The sequence below is a fragment of the Sceloporus occidentalis genome, unplaced genomic scaffold (genome assembly GCF_023333645.1).
Source record: "Sceloporus occidentalis isolate IW3139 unplaced genomic scaffold, rSceOcc1.0.p SCAF_232, whole genome shotgun sequence".
Classification (NCBI taxonomy): Eukaryota; Metazoa; Chordata; class Lepidosauria; order Squamata; family Phrynosomatidae; genus Sceloporus; species Sceloporus occidentalis.
The window spans coordinates 703,827-726,419 of NW_028317212.1; the positions used below are offsets into that span (position 1 = coordinate 703,827).

General features: G+C 44.3%; 1 protein-coding gene across 1 annotated transcript; it reads left to right on the plus strand.

The window, feature by feature from the left end:
* The first annotated feature begins 1,013 nt into the window (after positions 1-1,013).
* Positions 1,014-17,002, plus strand: LOC149276648 (aquaporin-3-like). The gene is made up of 6 exons (XM_089503400.1): positions 1,014-1,121; positions 11,405-11,531; positions 12,227-12,364; positions 12,691-12,809; positions 14,067-14,284; positions 16,834-17,002. The coding sequence occupies exons 1-6, from the start codon at positions 1,014-1,016 to the stop codon at positions 17,000-17,002; spliced, it is 879 nt and encodes a 292-aa protein (XP_089359526.1).
* Positions 17,003-22,593: the final 5,591 nt, after the last annotated feature.

Here is a 22,593-nt window from a genome sequence, read left to right on the forward strand (position 1 = left end):
AGGGACACTCGGTAGGTGTGATTGGTAGCCGGGTTATTGGACAAGGAAGCTGGCTTAATGTGTTTAGACTTGCAGTAAAAAGCAGCTGGAAGGACTCGTCATTATTACCCTAATCCGATCCACTAACATGACTCAATAACAGGTTCGCCCGGGTAACCCCAGCGCAGCGAGATCATCATACAACCCAGCACAGTCCCAGCATACCGAACACCAACCACCAGAGGCTTACATGTGACATTAGGAAGTTTTACTTTACTGAGAGGGTGGTAGATAAGTGGTACAGCCTCCCAGCAGAGGTGGTAGAGGGTAATACAGTGAGGGGATTAAACACGCATGGGATAGACATACGGCTCCTGAATCTAAGACAAGACCAACGACTGATTAAGGTTTGAGTCGTTACAGCAGGAGAAACGGGGGACTAGACGGGGGCCGGCGGGGGCCGATCTGCCTGCAGAGTTTCTATTTACTAATGTTTTATGATGTCATTATATCGTTCACCCCAAAGGGGCGCAGAAAGCGGTGACCCCCAAACCCCAGCCATTTCTGAGCCGTTATTGGCCGTAGATGGTTCAGATCCTGACAGATCCTTAAAATCCCTTTATTCACCATTTTTTTAAGGCAGAAAGAGTGTTTTTTCCCCCGCATCCCCTTATTAATGATTGTTACCGGGGGGGGGGGGGTTATTTAAGGTCAGCCAAGAAACCGCTTTTAATTTGCAATCAGCCCCAATTTTTTTTTTTTTGGATGATTTCATCCTCATCGGGGTTTTGGAAGATTCCAGAATCTGGGATGTTACCAGAAAACACCCCGAGAATTCGGTGATTGGAACTTCGCGTTGTGCCGTGCGGGAGGTGAGGGGTGGGGAGAGGAGGCTCCGGGCACCGGCCAGGGGAGGTGTCTGAATTTATAAACCCGGGCTCATCATCCGAGCCGGTTAGTTGCACAGAGCAGCTGACAGTCCGGGAGCAGAGCGTCGGGAGCAGAGCGTCGGGAGCAGAGCGTCGGGAGCAGACATGGGGCGACAGAAGGAGTTCGTGAACAATGCCAACCGAATGCTCAGGATCAAGAACATGCTGCTGAGACAGGCGCTCGCCGAATGCCTGGGGACACTCATACTCGTGGTAAGGAGCTCACTCAGACGGGACGGTGTTAGAACATGATTGGAGTATTGCTGAAAGCAGAGTGGATACATGGAACAGCATTCCAGCAGGGGTGGCAGGAGAAGGCTTTTTTTTCTCTCACTAATAGCGCGCATAAGAACTATCATATGGAATGAATAAAATCAGAATCGTATTCATATGGAACATAGATTCAGGAGCCGTATGCCTATCACATGCATGTTTAAATGCCTGTATTACCCCCTACCACCTCTTCTGGGAAGCTGTTTCATGTATCTACTACTACTTTTTTCTTATTTTTTTTTATATGCTTGTCTTTATAATGCCAGAAAAGATGGAAATGTCTCTTTAAAATATTCATGAAAGAATTTAGTAATATAAACTCATGTTCAATAAATGCCTTGTAGTAAAGGGTTAACTGTTTGTTTTTTGCTGATGAGTGCACATTGTTGGCTGGATGAGGGTAGTTGGAGTTAGAGTCTGCAGCAGCCGGAAGGACGCAGCTAGTCCATCCTTATTGCAGGGTAAATGGTGGTCCGGCTCCCGCACAGCAGCTGCAGGTCATCTGGTTGATTTGGCTAAGGGTGATGGGAGTTTCACGGGGTTCCAGGTGGCAGCAGGGGGGCCGTGACCAAAAATGGCAAATGTCAGCTACGTTCTGTGATCTCCTATACGATCTGTTTGTAAGACTGTTTGGGCATTGGGAGGTGCTGCTCCCCCCCCCCCCCGGCAGTGGAAGGGTTAATAACCGGAACATTGGGGTATACCGGAGCTACTTGCACAATTCTCCTGACGGTTGCTATGGCGATTGCACCACTTTTGCAACTGTAAACCCCATTTGCTCTTTATGCATAATACCAAAGATTCTTCCAATGCGTGTCTCTGTTGACACTGGCACAGAAACCTCTGCAGTCTCTTCTTGGGAGTGAAGCAGGGAGGTGTACAGAAGAGTCAGTCTCCCAAAAAACACCTGCTTTAAAAAGTTTTTAAACTAGACTGTCCATTAAAGAAGTCCGTATTTAAACCGTACATCACGCTAGAATGTTCTGTGAGAGGCCAAATATTATTTGCAGACAGGAGTCCCTGGATATCTGGGACAGCTGGCAGGTACGCCCAGACTCTCGTGGTTAATAACGTTCTTTCTTTCTCTCTACGTTATCAGTTTTCTCCCTGAACCCGCTTCACATTAACCCCTCGCCCCGGCCGAGACGCCTTATCTGGGGCTTAGTAGTCCGCGCCGCCTATCTTCACGGACCTGTCTGTCTTTTATCAGGCTCAGCAGTCAGGCATAGGTGGGATCCCTTATCTCCCAGCGGAGCGGAGTTCTTACGAACGCGAGACATCTCCGCAGAAAGAGCCATCCTGGGGCAAAAAACAGTAAAGCAGGGACTCTTATAGAAACCCAGAACCTGCCCCAGATCGGCCCCATCCGGCCCCTTCTAGTCGCCCGTTTCTCCTGCTGAAACCTTAATCAGTCGTTGGTCTCGTCTTAGATTCAGGAGCCGTATGTCTATCCCATGCATGTTTAATACCCTCACTGTGTTACCCTCTACCACCTCTGCTGGGAGGCTGTTCCGCTTATCTACCAGTAAAGTAAAACTTCCTTCCATTCCATGTTCTAAGCCGACGTGGTAGAGGCTAACGCTACGGAACACATGAGGAGTCTTCTAGCTGTTGGCCTGCGTGGTACGCGCTGGCCGAGGGGATCGTGTTTGGAATCCGTTCCCGTTTGCATGTCCCCAGTGTTCTCATGTTGTGTGTAGTTGCCCCAGGAGGGTATTTCAGGTTAGGTATTTGCCTCTTGCGGCTGCGATTGCTTTCTTCCCGTGCTGGGAGCGTTTACTCCACGTTATCCGGATCCAGAAATAATGAAAACAGCAGTACTAGTGCATACATGCCAACAGTCCCGGTTTTCATGGGACAGTCCGGATTTTCAGAAAAATATCTGCTGCCCCAGATAGCCCCCCATGCAGCTTTTTGGGGGCCGCAAAAAGCACGGGGGTATATCCTCTAACCCCTCCCGACCGGCCCAGGTAGGTCGAAAATCTCCACTGCAGCTCCCACTAGTAAGGTGGCTATTCAAGAAAGGTGGGCACCATGTATCTTGTCACGCCCACTTCTTAGACTGACCACACCCACTTCTGGCGCTGGACCTGCCCCTCCCTGCCTCTTGCCACACTCCAACACAGGTGTCCGGATTTGGACAATTGAAATGAAAATGGTCTTATCGCCATAGCAACCATTGTGATGCTGTTGCTTAGCGTTTGCATTATGTTGTAAGCTTGGCTGGGTTTGGTAATGTGTGTGATTATCGGCTGCTGCAGAAGCTCGCCTCAGAGGGACTTTGCGCAATGTTGTCGTAAGTTAAAAATAAAACACATTAAAGTAATACATTATTACATCATCACATCATTACATCATTAGGTTATTACATGCTGTGGTTAGAAGTGGGGATGGAATGATGAACTCTGATTCTGGGCAAATATTCATTATTCTTCTAAGTTCCTCACTCAATTACATAAATATCAATTGGTAACAAAGTAACACAAAGAAGCCCCGCCCCTGGACACACCTTAAACCACACCCTCTAAACAAAAGTGCCCCTTTTGGGAGATTATAAAGCTTGGAAAATACACAACGCTCCAATACAACATTACCCCCCTGTGCTGCGCTGCAGAATATGACGGCGCTATAAATCAATAAATAATAATATTCTCCGTCCATCCTGCTTCTTCCAACCAATTCTCATAGAATTTTTAAAATGAAAGGAATTTATCTGTTTGTTTAAATATACACTTTTTAGGTATGGCTTTATTGTACTACGCTGCACAGTCTGTTGGTGCTATATCTTAACAATACAAACTAATGAATCTCCCCTCATCAATGACCATCATATTCATAAAATAATGGGAGCGAGTAAGTGAGAGGTTAAGGGAGGGAGTATGCATGAATGTATGTATGTTAGAATGAAGTGTGTGTGTTAACATGAATGTGTGTGAGCATGAATGTATAAGTTTGTGTGTTAACATGCCGGTGTATGTGTAAGTGTTTATGTGTTAGCATGAATGTGTATGTGTAAGGGTTTGTGTGTTAGGATGAATGTATATGTATAAGTGTTTGTGTGTTAGCATGGATGTATAAGTGTTTGTGTGTTAGCATGAATGTGTATGTGTCATTGGTGTGAGGGAGTGTGTGTGTTAGCATGAGTGTGTGTTAGTGAGCGTGATTAAGTGTCAGTGTAAGCATGTGTATGTGTATTAGTGTGACTGTGTAGGCTTGTGTGTGACAGTGCATATGCTGTGGGGGGGGGGGCAATGAGGCCACCTGGCTTTACTTGTCCCTCTTTAACCCTTTTAATCCCTGTGGGCGGGATAGATAACAGTACTGAGTATCACTTCACCCAAAGCACACGGATCGACGACAGAGCCGAGCGCCGTGACACTGACAGAGGCTTAAATAACGATTATATACATTAACCAAAAAACGCACGGATTAAAGGGCTTACTCTCAGAATCAGCGCCATGTTTACCTTTGGCCCTATGCCTGACCCAGGACCACGCCGCCAGCCCCCTCCCCCCTCCCCGAACATTATCGAGACCCAACTCTACCTGTGAGCGGATTGCTATATTTAAATGGAAGGGCTATTCCTGGACGCTCCTGATTATGTGTCACGAGGTTACAGCTCCTGAACCGGCATCACATTAGATAAAAAAAACTATTGGGACCTCAGTGGTCTCTTCTCTAGATGGAATGAAGAAGAGACCGATGAGGTTCCAAAAGCTGGTATAACTTTACAGTTAGCCTTACAAGCAGGCCCGGACTGGCCATCGGGCACACCGGGCCGGGCCACGGCAGGGCCGCATTGACTTAGGGGCTGATGGAGCTGCAGCTCCAGGCCCCTACCCTACCTACGGCCGCATTAACGCAGGGCATAAGGGGCACCTGCCCCTTAAGCCCGCCGCAACTGCGACCGGGTCCGCCACTCTAAGGGGCCGGGAAGTCCCCACCAAGGCCGGCCTTACGGGTCTGCGGCCGCACAGGGTTTAAATTAAAACATCGGGGTTTTTTTTCAACTTTATTTAACATCCTCCATGTTAAATAAAGTTTTTTTTAACTTTATTTAACATGGAGGATGTTAAATAAAGTTGAAAAAAAACCCCCGATGTTTTAATTTAAACCCTGTGCGGCCGCAAACCCCTAAGGCCGGCCCTGGTGGGGGCTTCCCGGCCCCTTAGAGCAGGACCGGCCTTTGGGGTGTGCGACCGCACAGGGCGTCACACTCTAGGGGGCGGTCCGCAGCGGGTGCCGCTCATCAGCGGGTGCCAACTTGCGGCACCCGGCACCCCTCCAGAGACGGACAGTAATGTCCACCGCTGGAGGAGCAGGCTCGCAAGGGAGCGGTATCGGAGGTCTTTAACAGACCTCCGGTTCCCTTGAGTGATTTTAAGCCGGGTTCAACCTCCGATACCGCTCCCTTGTGATCCGCGCGGCAACAGCTGCTGTGCGCCGGGGTTTGTTGTTAGATCCCGGCGCACAACACTGAAGCCGCGCCCACCGCTGTCCGTGCCCTCTGAACCGGAAGAAGACAGAGAAGACAGAAGAACTGAAGAAGAGGAGGAAAAGGAGCTGTAAGGAGAAAAGAGGAAAGGTAGGAAAATATTCAGTGAGAGTGGATTAGTATATATGTGTGGATTGGTATATATGTGTGGATTGGTGTATATATATGTGTGGATTGGTGTATATATATGTGTGGATTGGTGTATATATATGTGTGGATTGGTATATACGTGTGGATTGGTATATACGTGTGGATTGGTATATACGTGTGCATTGGTATATACGTGTGCATTGGTATATACGTGTGGATTGGTATATACGTGTGGATTGGTATATACGTGTGGATTGGTATATACGTGTGGATTGGTATAGGTGTGGATTGGTATATATGTGTGGATTGGTATATATGTGTGGATTGGTAAGTGTGTGAGAGTGATGGGTGTTATGCTGTACCATTTCCAATGTCTTTTTCATGATCTAATTATGCTCTAAAAGTACATCATAACTCCCATCACTCTATACTGTTCCATACAGTGGCAGAGCTGGGAGGCAGAGGCCTTGCACCCTCACCGCAGGACTCCTGAAAGGTAAGTGAACTTCAAAGAGGGAGAGGGTAGATAGTTAGGAGGGGGTAGATAGGGAGAAGGGCGTGAGACGGGGGAAAGGGGGTAGATAGGGGGAAAGGGGGTAGATAGGGGAGAAGGGAGTGAGAAGGGGTAGATGGGGCAGAAGGGAGTGAGAAGGGGTAGATAGGGCAATCATACTCCTATCATGCCAAGTCTGCGAGTACATCCTGGAAACTGGGTATGCCTGGGCATGATAGGAATGTGATTGCTGTTAACAATCATATATATATACATATAATATTGTTTTTTAATTGTTTTGTCCTATTTTGGTGTGTTACTTACTTTAAATAAAAGGTTTTTTTTTTATGGTGTGGGGAGGTCATATTCGGTTTCGGACAGGTAAATGCTGCATTTTCGGTTTCAGTCCAGAATTCGTTTCGGTGCATCCCTACTACTAAGCCAGACAATGAAGTGGTAGGCCTACACCACAACAATGTTTGGCGTAGTATATAGTGATTGGGGTTATGCTGCACTATTGTCAATGTCTGGCTCAATGTATAGTGATAGAGATTACGCTGTACCACTGTCAATGTGTGCCTCAGTATATAGTGATAGGTGTTATGCTGTACCACCGTCATTGTCTGCCTCAGTATATAGTGGTAGGTGTTATGCTGTACCACCGTCAATTTCTGCCTCAGTATATAGTGATAAGTATTATGCTGTACCACCGTCAATGTCTGCCTCAGTATATAATGATAACAGTGAGAAGAGGCAGAGGTGGTAGATAGTGATACAGGGGGATAGATAGTGAGAAAGGGGAGTTTTGTTACAAGTTTTTATTCCTTTCTTTTTTTGGGATGGGGGGGCACCAGAGGAGTAGTCCGCACAGGGCGCCAGAACACCTAAGGCCGGCTCTGCCTTAGAGTGGCGGACCCGGTTGCAGTTGCGGCGGGCTTAAGGGGCTTTGCCTTAATCCGGTCCTGACTGGGCCTATTTTAAGGTAGGAGCCTGGAGCTGCAGCTCCATCAGCCCCTAAGTCAATCCTGCCCTGCCACAGGCGCAGTCGCAGTTGCTGCTTGCTCTGGCAACAAGGTAAATAGGGTGAGGGAAGGGGCTGCAGTGAGAAGGGGCAGAGGGGGGTTAGGTAGTGAGAAAGGGGGAGAGGGGATAGATAGAGGCGGTACATATTGAGAAGTGGGGAAGGGGGTTACATAGTGAAAAGGGGGAACATAGTGAGAAGGGGCAGATAAGATAAGAATGAATAAATGTGTGGATGAATTGTGTGAATGCGTATGACAATTAATGAATTCATGTGTGGATGAATTGCTTGAATGATTTGTGAGACTGCATTAATGAATGTGTTAATGATTTGTGTGAATGATTAAATGCAAAGATGGTACATGAAGGGTGGGCTTTAACAATAAATAAATAAATAAATATGGGCTGCTCAGGCTTAAATGCCCGGGCCTATTTTTTGTCCCAGTCCGGGCCTGCTTACAAGTATCTGTATGTTCTGGCCGTATGGTTTTGTGAACATATATCACCCATCGGATAATACAGCTATATATATATATTTTATCCTAGCTGCATTTTGCTGGATTTATGCCCAATTTTAAACAAAGCCTTCTTGTCCCCGGCCTGTAAAATCCCTCGCTGTTGCCCTTTTAACGGCTCCGCCCACATTAAAATTCACCGCAAAAAGTCATTTTAATTTTTATAATCATCTCGAGCCAACGAAAAATTTGCCACAACCAAGACATTCACCTTCTGCAGCTTCGGCCTTGATTTTGACTTAACCCCTTGTGTGCCAACTTTTTTTTCCAGTTGTCAGCTGGTGAAATTTTTTTTGGTAATTTTGTTAGTTATATTTAGGGTTCAACTTTCTAAAAAGCACTTTACAGGATCAGTTAAGCTACTTATGCGTGGTGAAAATAAATAAATAAAAAAAACCGTTACATTAACAAAATTAAATAAAAAAAATAATATAAATAAAATAGATACAAATAATATATATATAAAATAAGTAAATAAAAAATATAAATAAAATAAATACAAGTAATATAGAAAAAATAAATAATTCAAAATAATATAAATAAAATAAAAATAATATAAATAGAATAAATAACAATAATATAGAATAAATAAAAATAATATAAATAGAATAAATAACAATAATATAGAATAAATAAAAATAATATAGATAAAATAAATAAAAATAATATAAAATAAATAAATAAAAATAATATAAATAAAATAAATAAAAAGCTGTTTCATCCTAACTACGCCTAACATGCTCAGGACTGTTCTAAGAGAGCAGGCAAGCAGTGTCCGTCACCTGCGAGATCAGCGCTCTGTGGATCTCTGCCCAACAGGATCCTGGCTCCGATTACTGAATGAAAAACAGGATTTTCACCCGGGGGTGGCAGCTTTCCACGTGGCCAAAACGCTGAATTGTTCTTTAAAGTGTTTGCCAAATAAGGAAATTCTCTCACTTTCTGGAAAAGAGTAAATAGTTTTAACACCTTGCATGCCAACCCGAAAATATGCACCCACTCGCCTGTCCTACATGCAAAACGTTAACTATTAAAGGAAATACCGGTAAATATAAAATGTATATTATTTAAAAGCTGCAACGTTCTACATCCTAAAAGATTAAGCAATTTAATAGGCATTGTACAGCACCGCGGAATATGATGGTGCTATAAAAATCAATCAATAATAGTGTTATAACATCGGGTGGGTGAAATGTAAACCTGGATCCATAGCAATCTTATATAACGAAGGAGAAGACTGCCGTCTGTCTCTGTTTTATTTTTTGGGTAATACATCACTTTTTAAGTATCTTTGAGATCTGCAAGAGGAGAAAAATCATATGAAAAAACATTCCGTACGGGCAAAGAGACTTTGGGGGCGTGGCTAGCGGCGGGGCGGGGGCGGGGCTATTTGTGCCCTATTGCGGGGTATTTGTGTAACTGGGTGGGGCATTTGGAAGAAGAATAATGGGTTTTATTTAAAGTTTATTATTTTAAAACCCTTTCCTGCTGTTTCTATACAAAAAAACACTAATGGGGGCTTAACTCTTCAAAGTCTGGACCTCCCCTGCTCAATAATCACCAGGCAGGGAATCAAATGCTCCAAGATAATTAGATAAGACAGAATAACAAAGAAAAATAGCCTTAAAGGTTTCCTGCACTGCAGGACTTCATCATAAGCTTAGGGTCGGTCGGCGGTGACAAAAACCTGGTTTTATCTCATTTTGCCCCAATAAACTCCCTTTATCTGCAGACCTGGAGCCGCCGTTGCTGTCAGTCATGTGATATTTTGGGTGACTTTCCCGGCTCAAACACCACACTGAGCTGATGCTTTATGGCGATGCTAATGAAGTCCGTTCCTCCATAGACTTTCATTAATCAGAGAGTCCGACTGGATCCTTAAGACTGAGCCATTCTCTTCTTCCCCACAGGCTGTATGATAGGGAGTTGGGGGGTTTGTAGATTGGGGGTCGGATAACAGAGCGAGAATCATACAAACGGCTGCAAACATTATATTATGGGGGCAAAAAGTAGAAATGGGGTAAAAAAACCAAAAATCAGAGCAATAGTTTTTTAATCCGATACAAGAAATAAAAAGAACTTTGGTGGGAATAAAAAATCTTTATATTGACACAAAGGACTAACGTTTATACAAAGCGATTCTGGGCCGAGTTTTCATGGATCCGAAGGATTTTCCATAAAAACTAAGAATGTTCTTAGAATTTAGTTCTGTAGAATTGGATGTTTTTGGTAGACGAGTCATGACTGTTGTAGCTTTGATTCTCCGGGCTGGGCTTAACTCCCCATTAAAAACCCCCCAATAATGACACCGCACCATAAATATGGATGAGAAAAGGCCACAGCCAATTTTATTTATCAGAGTCATTGTCACGCCAAAACCTAAAAACAATAAACATCGGTGCGTTAACAACGACAATGACTCAGAACACCAACATGTAAATATATACAATAAACACAATGAACACACCAAGCCTGCCAAGTAATCCGGGTACCAGAACCAGATACCACTTAAGGAAGGGACCCGGATGCCCCCACCCTGACCTGAGGTTCCCAGCACTGACAGCCAAGAACCTCCCACCAGATGTTACCAACCATTCACTTACCACCACATTAACCCCCTGGATACCTGGCAAGCTGCCGCCCCACAGACTGTGACAAACGACACAAACCAACCAACAAAACAAAAAGGGAGGGAGGGTGGGACTCGCAACCAGGTAAGCTAACCACAAAAAATGGTTCCTGAGCCCGGGAAAGCAGCCACTTATATAATCTTCCCCCAACTCCGCCCCCGAAATTCCCGCCAAAAAGCCTACCCCTCCTCCGCACAACAGTCAAGGCCCACTATAGCCCATGCTGGCCCCCCCGTGGGCATCATTATCATGAAAGATATCATTTAAATATAATAGTTTACATTTACCACCCCTGCCTAGAACCTTTTACAGTAGCGGCAGCAATTAAAAAGAAAGAACAGTCCGAAGAACATATAATTACTAAGGATTCATTTCCGTTGCTCAATCCTAACGTATATTGGACTCTCTACAAACTCTAATAAATAATTAGGGAAAACGCTACTGTTTTGACAAGTTTAGACGTTTTCAGGATTCCCTCCCTTTTGGACGTCGCCCCATAAACTCGGCTGCTAATTACCTGCTTGGCTGCGCCCGGAATCCTGTAAATCCCCAAATAGTCTTTATTACGTCATACGGGCGTCATCCATCGGCCCCATCCGGCCCCCGTCTAGTCGCCCGTTTCTCCTGCTGTAACGACTCAAACCTTAATCAGTCGTTGGTCTCGTCTTAGATTCAGGAGCCGTATGCCTGTCCCATGCATGTTTAATACCCTCACTGTATTACCCTCTACCACCTCTGCTGGGAGGCTGTTCCACTTATCTACCACCCTCTCCGTAAAGAAAAAAATATATCTAAGACTCTTATTTACACATGAATCATTTTTATAGCAGATCTGGCTTGAGCTTTGATGTAATTGTTATGATTTATGACGTTATCACTCGTCTGATGTCTGTCCGTAGGATCGAGTAGAAACCTAAAGATCTGAAAGGTAAAGGTGATCGTTAATTTACGGATCCGCTTTTTTTTTTCCTCCCCTGCAGATGTTTGGCTGTGGATCCGTGGCTCAGGTGGTTCTCAGCAAAGGTTCCCACGGACAGTTCCTTACCATCAATCTGGCCTTCGGCTTCGCGGTAACGCTGGGTATTCTGGTCGCAGGACAGGTGTCAGGTATGTCCACGGGGGCCGCGCGGTGTGTGTGAGATCTGCGGCTAATAACACTGACGGACGGACATCGAATTTGAAAGCCGCAGAATATGACTCGGGCGGCCACCTGTCCGATACATGAGATGCACTAAGCCAGGGGTTTGCAGGAGAGAGAAACATTTTAATGCCCTGACTTCTTTATGCATTATGAAGGGCCGACCCTGGGGGGGGGGCTTCTCCTTCAAGAAGGGCTGCACCAGCCATGTATAATGTATAGATAAATCAGCGAGCCGGCCCCTGTATAATGTATAGTTAAATCAGTGATTGGCCCCCTGTATAATGTATAGATAAATCAGTGACTGGCCCCCTGTATAATGTATAGATAAATCAGTGACCGGCCCCCTGTATAATGTATAGATAAATCAGTGACCGGCCCCCTGTATAATGTATAGATAAATCAGTGACTGGCCCCCTGTATAATGTATAGATAAATCAGTGACCGGCCCCCTGTATAATGTATAGTTAGATCAGTGAGCCGGCCCCTGTATAATGTATAGATAAATCAGTGACCGGTCCCTGTATAATGTATAGATAAATCAGTGACCGGCCCCCGGTATAATGTATAGATAAATCAGTGACCGGCCCCCTGTATAATGTATAGATAAATCAGCGAGATGACTGAAGAAATCTCCCAACATTAACCAAACCTCTCGTTCCAGGAGGACACCTGAACCCGGCCGTCACCTTCGCCCTCTGCCTGATGGCTCGAGAGCCGTGGATCAAGTTTCCGATCTACACCATCGCGCAGACTCTGGGGGCTTTCCTCGGAGCCGGCATTGTTTACGGCTTATATTACGGTGGGTAAAGCGCAGGTAGATGCCCCCCCCCATTTAAAATACGTTATACGATGATGTCACCTTTTTATTCTTTATCGTTTCTTCATATATACTTAGTAAGTAAAAGCTGCCCCGGGAACAGTCCTGTCTGTGCCTTGGAATACAAAGTAGCGATTCTTCTCCTTAAAGATCCGTGCTGAGAACGAGGATATATGATGGTCACTCGGCCAAGACCAGCAAGCCAACCAGCACCCGTTTCTTGGTCCCGTCACCATGTTATCGGGGGCGCCCAGCAAAACTCGAGTCGCTTCGGTGTCACTAAAGTCCAATCCCTTCTGCCGTTTCAGATGCCATCTGGTTTTTTGCGAATGACCAGCTTTATGTCACCGGCCCCAACGGCACCGCCGGGATCTTCGCTACTTTTCCAACGGGCCATTTAACCCTCATGAACGGGTTCTTCGACCAGGTGAGTGAACGATTTCCTAAAGGGTCTCATGGTATAAAAATAACTCTTTTTCTTGGAGTTTTAACCCCCCAGCGCTCAAACACCGCACTGAGCTGATGCTTTATGGCGATGCTAATGAAATCCGTTCCTCCATAGACTTTCATAAGTCAGAGAGTCCGACTGGGTGATTAAGACCGAGTCATTCTATTGTTTCCCACGGGCAGTATGATAAGGAGTCCGGGTGTTTGTCTAGCAGATTAGGGCTCATAGAACAGAAGGAGAACCGCAGCCTGAAACATTACATTATGGGGGGGGGGGGTGGAAACGACACCTGCTTTTAAAACGTATTTTTAATCTGATGAAAGGAATGAAAAAAAATGGATCCGCTTTAAAATGCGTTGATAAAATAAAGTAAAATAACGTTACACCGAGGCACTTGTGCCAGAAATATTATACCGCTATCTGGCACGACCTTGAGAAACGTAACACCCCGCACGTCTCTTGCGTGTCTTGAATGCCTGACCTTGTGAAGACACCAGCGGCATCTCTCCCTTCCAAATGTCAATTCCCTCTTTGTTTGTGTTACGAAAAAGAAAAAAAAATCAGGACGGAATCAAACGAGGAGAGAGCCCTGTGGCCTAGCAATAGTTAATATTTCTTGCGGGACCATAAGAATGTATACATTTAACCCTCGCGGGGTTGCAAAGACAGACGTACTAAATGTATCTAATGTGTCTTTCATTAAGAAAATCACAGAAATAGTTTTTTTTGGGTGAGGTACATACTTTTTTTCTGGTTTTGTGCCATCGGTATTATCACCTGCCTATGATTCTTCCTCCCCGTTAAGTTATCTCTCCCCTAATAATTGTTGATTCTTGCTGATTGGTTCAGGTAGCTTTTGTAAGGGTGGGGAGGAGGGGAATGGAGAGATCCTCAGGACAGAAAATTATATATATATATATATATATATATATAAAATATTCAGAAATTTTAAATGATATAAGGATCGGACACTGTTCAAAAAAAAATATCTACATTTTAATAATTAGCTGATTTTGTACTCCTTAGTTTCTGATGTTTCACAGGCACAGGAAGTGCTCAGCTTAGTTGGTGCATCAAAAAATGGCTTCCCCGTGCAGACTGAAATTTTTTAAAATTTTTCTGATGTTTCATCTACTTGTTTATTATATTTTTAATTTCTTACTGACCATTTTCCAAGTTCATATAGCCTACAATATTTTTCTTTTGACGTGACCTTTCGCCTTTTATCTCTAACAGTTCATCGGTACGGCAGCTTTGGTGGTCTGCGTCCTGGCTATTGTGGACCCGTACAACAACCCCATCCCTCGAGGTCTGGAGGCCTTCACGGTTGGCTTTGTAGTCCTTGTCATTGGGCTCTCCATGGGCTTCAACTCTGGATATGCCGTAAACCCCGCCAGGGACTTTGGACCGCGTCTTTTCACGTCTCTCGCCGGTTGGGGCACGGAAGTCTTCTGGTAAGCGTTCGCAGTGTCTCATATCTATCTGTTTGATGATGAACACGCCTCGCAATGTTCCTCAAGTCCAATAACAGCTTAGATATATTGGATAACAATAAAGCCTATTAGAAGAACATATATATTAAATTGCTTCAAACGAACACCAAGATGCCAAGATGTTCCACCTGCCAAAAGTGGTATTATTAGTAATCTACCTACAGAAGACGCAGCTGGTGGAGACTAATGATAGGTTACGTTCGAGCTTCTGGCCGAAGGCCGAAAACCGAAAATGTATTCCCATGGGAGGATTTGCAAACACCTCTTGACATGTACGTCTACTGTTGGCGACACCTCCCGAGGCAACGTCCATACTCGCTAAAGTTGAACGGAACTTTAGAACATTGACCCGTTGACATTATAAAGCGTTCAACGACTCTATCTACTGCCTGACATGTCTCATGAATTATGACATAAACACTATGACCAAGATGGCCTAACTGGTTGGGGAACATGTTTGTTTTTTCCAGCCAAAGTCTCCACGGGACAACTGGAAAGTGTAGATTTTAAGCTTTCACCCAACTCTACTTCTGAGGAATATAGCACCGGGTACATTACATCATATGTGCCTCACCCAATCACAGGACACCTTAGTCTCCATAGCATGCAAGTTCCATGGGAACTCTTGAACATATAGATATTCCATAACATCGTCGCCTCTCTCTCCATCCAAGCCTATATCCACTTCCACCAATATGTCCTCCTCATAGAACCACCCAACTCTAGATTAAGGTAGCTTCCCACACCCTCATCACCCGAAAGAGTTAAAGAAATACTAAGGTGATCAATAATCTCCTAATAAATAATATGGAAATGAAATATTGAAAATTAATACGAAGGAGATGTTTTCTAGGCCACACGAAAGTGAAAAGTATTACTGGAAGCCACAAGTTTTCCAGCTTTTATCTTTTCGTGACACATGAAGAATTCTGCGTGACCTCGTTTAACCTGACACCGAAACAGTTATATTATTCGAGATTACCGGTCAACGTGCTAATACTAGAACTATAGATTATTAAAGCCATCCTAGAAAATATTTTTGTTCTAGAATAAATCTAAATATTATATAATAATACTTTTTTTTTTAATTTTTTTTTACAAATTCTTGTAAAAACGTGGTCCTGTAGGATATTTTTTTTTTGTCCCAAGTCTTTCTAAAAAAATCTATAATTTCAATAGAATTGAATAATTTGTTTTATGGCATCTGGGAGGCCCCATGCTATGTAATACTGTATTGGCTCGGATATAGGCCGCCCCCGTATATAGGCCGCACCCTAAAAGTTTGGTGCTTTTTTAAAGAAAAAGTTTTTTTCTTTAAAAAAGCACCAAAAAAACATGCTGCCACTCTGTCTCCCCCGCCCGAGATATGCTGCCACTCTGTCCCCCCCCCCGAGATATGCTGCCACTCTGCCCCCCCCCCCGACTTACCAGAGCAGACTCCCAGGTGTCTTGCGGGGCCGGCGGGGGACATCTACGCAATACGCGTATACAACTTCCGGTGCCGGCACTCAGCGGATGTAAAACGCATCGTGCGGACGGTCACCGGCTGCGGCGATGCGGGTAAACAACCTCTGCAGCCGGTGACCATCCGCACGATGCGCTTAGACAACCTCCCGTGCCGGCCCCCCCCCGTGTCTGAGCGTATCGGGGAGTAGGATGCGGGTCCCCTGCACCGCTGCGGGGGATCTGTATCCTAACCCCGCTGCCTGCCCGGCGCCCGGAACTGCATGTCCCGGGCGTCGGGCGCTAGACCCCGAATATAGGCCGCACCCCCACTTTAAAGACTTAAAGTGGGGGGGGAAAGTGCGGCCTATATTCGAGCCAATACGGTAATAATAATATTAATAATTTATAATTAATTATTATAATTATAATAAATAGCGCTTCTCCTTACAGAATTAAGATAACGCCGACCCGGGTATTTAAATCCATAGACCTGTTTAGACTTGTAATTCATTGTCATGTTTCGTTCCAGCCTAACGAGACTTTGGGGTGAAAAAATGTAGGGCAGTAACTTGAGACAGCAGTAGGACAGTATGAAGGCGTTTAATATACTGAAGAACACAATGTTACCATTGAACAGAGCTAATCCCGAAATTCCGGATGTTTCCGTGTGAATACATTGCTCTCGGCCATGACACAAGCAGTGCTGATTTTTATTGGCTAAATGCTGGCTCAAAGTCTGGGAGGACTTTCTGTTTTGTTCCGAATGTCGACGGATCGTCAACATTTATGACCTGTCCTTTATGGTGATACCTAAAACAAATCTTTAAATGGCGAGGGAGAACGATTAGGTTGTATTCACTAAACAGTGAGAAGAAACATATTATATTTCATCTCTTTACCATACATTATAATGGTGCGTTTCTCTTGCAAGAAGACCTTGGGCAACGCGTTTCCCAAAGATACATTGTAACCATAAAAAAAACATTCCTAGAAGCTATACTTTTTTGTTTAGATTTATCTTATTACACTTTTGTCTTATTTTGTTTTCCTTCCACCTTCTCCAGGTCCGGAGGACAATGGTGGTGGGTACCCATCGTCTCTCCTTTACTTGGGGCAGTCGCCGGAGTTCTGGTCTACCAGCTGATGATCGGCTGTCACATCGAGCCTGCCCCCGAGTCCACCGAACAAGAGAACGTTAAACTGGCAGATATCAAACACAAGGATAGGATCTAGAATGCTCGCATCTCTAAACGGACTGGCGATTCTCACGGGGGCTCCAACGATTGAGGGGGTCCAAGAGCTTTTTATTTTTTACACTCGATGACCCTTTGTGGCTTTTTGGATGTGCAGTTACACCTTTCCATACTCTGTACATAATCACCCAAGGACTGGAGCAGTGAATGTCCACCGGCACAAACACGAGCTTGTCTTATATTCTCTTTTTTTTAACCTTTTCTTTGTCTAATAATGCATTAAAATTATTTGATGTATCTCACGACGCCTTTAAAAAAATGATATTGTGTTCAGAAGAAGATAAACGACATTTACGAAGCGGCGTAAAACTACCAAGGGCTGGAAATAGATCGCTATGTGGTCGAGATCAGTAATTGGGGTTCCTTTGCTTGCTCTCGCTGATGATTAAATTGTCTTCTAATGGGTGGGAACGGTGAAGGAGCCTTTTGGGTTGATCTGGATGTAGGTTGTAGAAGGGGGGGAGATGATGGGAATAAGGATGGAGTGGAGGGAGAATGAGCGAGTGGAGCTATGACCTTTCTAGGGGATTATGGCTTTTGCTTGAAACCCTACTAGAAGGTCTCTTTCAAATAGACAGCATCTGCCTGAAGAACCATCTACTCCACAATAAGACAGCCACGAGTCCTACTGTTACACACACAGAAAAATAATCACAGACTAGCAGATGAGTGGATATTTCCAGCCCCAAAAGTTTACCTAGCTGAGTAAGATATGTAAGCACTATAATGAAATTTGATTGGTGGGGCAAAGTCCGACGTTATTTGATAAGAACTTATTATCCAACCGAGTGCTGATAATAACACGGGCTGAATCTCACCTTTTTTTCATTTTTAAAGAGACACCAACCATAGCGCCCCGCCGCGGCCGATCACCGTAAACGGAACTTTCCGAACATCCGTTGGAATGTTGTAAATAGGTGGTGATATTCGTAATATTGATAAAGCTTTCAATTCAAAGCAATGACATTTCTGTCCGTCTGTGCTTTGAATGATCCTACCATGGCCGTTGCCGCGTTCTTATAAATGTAATAAAGTTACATTGTAATAAGTTGGAAGATTTTCACGCCAATAAAAGACCCAATTTTATTATTATTATTTTTTTTTTTAAAGTGATGCTACAATGTAACATTTTTAAAAAATATAGTTGGTTTTGTAAAAAATGAATTTGCAGCTACACTTGGCAATAAGATAAATATTGCCCCTAGTTACCCTAAGAGATCTCCTCTCCTAGGAGCAATATGTATCTTATTTGGGTCTTCCTTGGAGTGAACTTCTTCCAGCTCGTTAACTTTTTTTCCGCTCTGTCAGATGGGAAACGGGGCTTGTTTCATTTTTTTTTTTTTTTTATGAATTTTGTAAGAACCGTCTGTGATCTCGAGGAAAACGCAGATATTCTTTCTTTTTTTTTTATGCAGGCTTTGTCTTTTTTGCTTTTTGGTACACGTGCCTTTGTATATGCTGGCTGGAAATACTCGTTCTAAATTCTGTACTTTTTTTATTTGACAATAAATTCCCCCCCCCCAAAAAAGAGCGTTTTTGTGTTTTATTAAAATGTCTACTTAAAGTTTGTCCTTTAATGTGATTTATGGGAAAAAGCCTGAGGTGTCTCGTTTTTACCACGACGGTAAAGATTGTAAAGCCACAGCGACACATCGGGGTCCCCAATCTTCCTCTTCTGGGGCCACAGTCCCCGAAGGGATATGTAGCCCCTTCTCCCCCTCTGGTAAAACCAACTCTATGGAAGGACAAGGAAAAAATAATGATGGACTGAGTTGCGGATATTAGGATAGTCACTCGGTCTAGGAAGATGTGAATGAAACTGCGGCTTATTCCACAACAGATTGCGGATCCACGTATATTACTTACAGTTCCACCTTACTATTAGGAGGGGAAGACTGGGAATGGATAATTGGCCCTGGAACTTTAAAGCCAGCAGCCTCCAAATGATCTACCACTAGGGATCTACCTATAGTATTTAGCACCCGGGGTGGATCCTATATTTGGCACCCGCAACACAAACACAGATGGCGCTGCAGCATAACTCCCATCACTATATACTGACCTAGACATTGATGGTGATACAGCATAACTCCCATCACTATATACTGACCTAGACATTGATGGTGATACAGCATAACTCCCATCACTATATACTGAGCCAGATATTGATGGTGGTACAGTATATCCCCCATCATTATACACTGAGACAGACGTTGACGGTGGTACAGGATAACTCCCATTATTATATACTGAGCCAGACATTGATGGCCTACACGCTCTCTCAGACTCTCTGTCAATGTCTCTCTACCTACCGGATCCCTGTCTCCTTTCTTGCAACTCCTCTTCTTCTGTCTTTGTAAGCTTTGATGCTGACAAGGCTTACGGGATCCGAGTGCTTCTTCACAAGGGCGGTGAGTACAGTGCTGAGCGCCAGCATACAACGTCATATCTTGGTGATCAGCATCACAAGGGGGAAGCAATACGGAAGTCTGTATGAACAGTCCTCACATGGTTTTGGGCTCCAGCTCCTTCTAATAGCAGCAGACACATCCAAAAAATCTAAATATTGAGAATAACATTTTTACTAAAGGACACAGGTCAGATAAGTAAGTAGATAAGTGGAACAGCCTCCCAGCAGAAGTGGTAGAGGGTAATACATTGGGGGTATTAAAGATGCATGGGATAGGCATATAGCTCCTGAATCTAAGACAAGACCAACGACTGATTAAGGTTTGAGTCTTTACAGCAACAAAAAATGGTGGCTAGACGGGGGCCGATCTGCCGGCAGGTTCTAGGTTTCTATTAATTGATTAATTAATAAAGACAAAAACTGAGGCTTCAGTAGTTTAAAAAAATCTGCTTCATGTGCCTTATTTTTGAGGAATTTCAATAACCCATTGTAAAAAATGTATATATATTACATAAACATCAAATAACATATTATTAAAGGGACGCCCCGGCCATAATAAGCACTTTAATGCCAAGAGTCCCATTTAAATGTATGCCCCCCCCTGGAAATGCTTGAAGGGATTCTGTAGCGTCTCCCCCTGTGCATTTGCCTCTTTTGCCCACCTCCCATCCCCTTGGCTTGCAGGACTGGCAAGGCCCCTGGGAATCAGCGTAGCTAAATGGACAGGGAGCATGTATGTGTGTGGGTGAGTGCATGCTCAGGGCATGTCCGTGTTTTGATTGGGGTATGTTAATTGAGGGGCGGGAGACCCTAGGTGATATAAGGTGCCCTCTTGGTGACCCCGGTCACTGTCCTTTTTACAGACACGGCCAACAGTCTTACCTGCTTCCCTCCCTCCCTCCCTATTTCTTGTGTACTGACTTTCTTTCTTTTGTCACAGCTGGCGGTTTGCGTGTCCTTGCCGGTCTGGTTTTGGTAAGTGATGGAGTTTGGATGCTGGTGTAATGGAAGGCTCAATCCTCCCCTAACCTCTGGTGTTTTATTGGACGTGCCCACCGAGCTTGTTGGACGGCTGGTGGTTAGCATTGGTGGTGGGACAGCGAAAGGTAGCTGTCAATTTTGTTTGGACGAGGGGGGAGGTGAGTACCTGTGGTCTGGATTGTGCAGTGTGAGAGGCCGGCAAGGACGGGGTTAATTCGGTTCCTGTGTTGGTTATGTTTTGAATATGTTACGGTAATGTGTTATGTATATTTGTATATTTGTATTTATTATTTATCGGTTATTGTATATTCTTGTTACTGGTTTATGGTGTTTTGGGCCAACACAGTGTTTTATGGTTTTATAATAAAATTGTGCTGTGGCCTGCTTTATCCAATCTCGGTCTCCGTGTCGTTATTTGGTGGGTTAAATGGTATCGGGTTCACAATGCACGGTACACACTACCTACATACATGACTCGTGCAGTGTAAATAGGGCCATGAAATATAAAACATATAACGAAACAGACACAGAGGCAATAAACGCTACGCTGCATGAAACACCGACAATTTTTTTCAAGGCAAACTGTGATAAGCGTATGAATCAACTGATAAAACGTGTTGGCTTACTGGGGAGTTTCTTGCCAGTGATTGGCTGCTCCAATCAGCCAAGACTGCAGCTCTGGAGCTGCACTTTCCACTTAAAGCGAGTGTTTTCAGTAAAAGAATGCACATTAAAGCTCTTACAAAGTACTTTAATGCATTCTTTGTTCAGCTTCCCTTGAATACTTGGATTATGTGTTTGGGAAAGGTTTTCTGTATTACGTTTATCTGATCAGAGACGTTCTTTGCTTTTAACTTAGAAGGAGGTTTATCGGAATGATCAGAAATGGAATTTATCAGCTGACCTCTCCTCTGCCCCATTTGGCTTCTGCCGGGGATAAAAAACCGATCACCGGAGATAGGAATTTTTAAGATGTTTCAGGTTGCCCAATACGTTCTACATACGGGTTAATCCCGCAACATTGTCGCCAGTGGATTTTGCATATAGGGTGACCGCATCGGCCGTGTTTTCCAGGACACGTGTCTTTTTTTTCCTGGCTCTGAGAAATAATAAATCGTGAGCGAGGGGACCATTCTTAGAATTATTCAATGAGTGGCAAGGGGTACATTTTTTATTTATTTTTTTATATGGCGCCATTATATTTTATAGCGCTGTACAATGGGTATCACCAGTGGGTGGCCATACTTGGTAGACTTCAGAAGTCAAAGATGGCTACCTGGCTGCAGGGTCAGTGTTTTTAAACTCCTGGTCACAACTCACTCAGCTTTTACCCACTCACAACCTCTTACACATCAACCAGGGGCTAATTCTACCCTTATTTGTGGCTACCCCTGGATCCTTAACATGGCTGTGCCCCTTCCTGCCCCCTATCCAGAGCAGGCGAGTTCCGGTGGGCACAGGGGGGCAATGGGAAGTTCCCAGGTATATGGATAGTTATGCTTGGGTATTTGCGGATAATAAAGGTATCGTCTTTACCAAAACCATAGTTTCTATACACATTATCGGGGCTTTTAGGGCTGTAGTACCCTGTGACACCCTCATACCCAGCAAACATTCGGACATCGGCGTGGAAAAAGTGGCATCAGGGGAGGAGAGAGCGGCTCAGACGAGGGAGAAGAGGGACACAGGGATTTGAATCACAAAGAGGGACTGGTCGGACGAAACAGGGACACTTGAGAGGTATGAGGGAGTATACTCTAGTTCATGTATCTGTTACAAAGTCTTCAGGCGTTTTTTAAGTAGGATCCTTGAAGAATAAATAAATATAGACACATATTTGGATTAAAACATTTTTGTGTGTGCCCAGACATAAACATGTTTACTACGCTAATGTTTACACGCATCGCCGGGCTTTCCTTACGTGACACGTTAACACCCTGGCTTAAGATGCTTTTCTTTTACAGGCATGGAGATCCCTATTCAAGGCTCTGAGAACCCTGAGGCACTAGGACCCTACGCCTCTCATGCTTCCGTATTACAGCGAAATAGAGCAGAAACATAGAACCTCTGGCAGATCGGCCCCATCCGGCCCCCGTCTAGTCGCCCGTTTCTCCTGCTGTAAAGACTCAAACCTTAATCAGTCGTTGGTTGGTCCCGCCATCTCTGCTTTCTCGATGTTC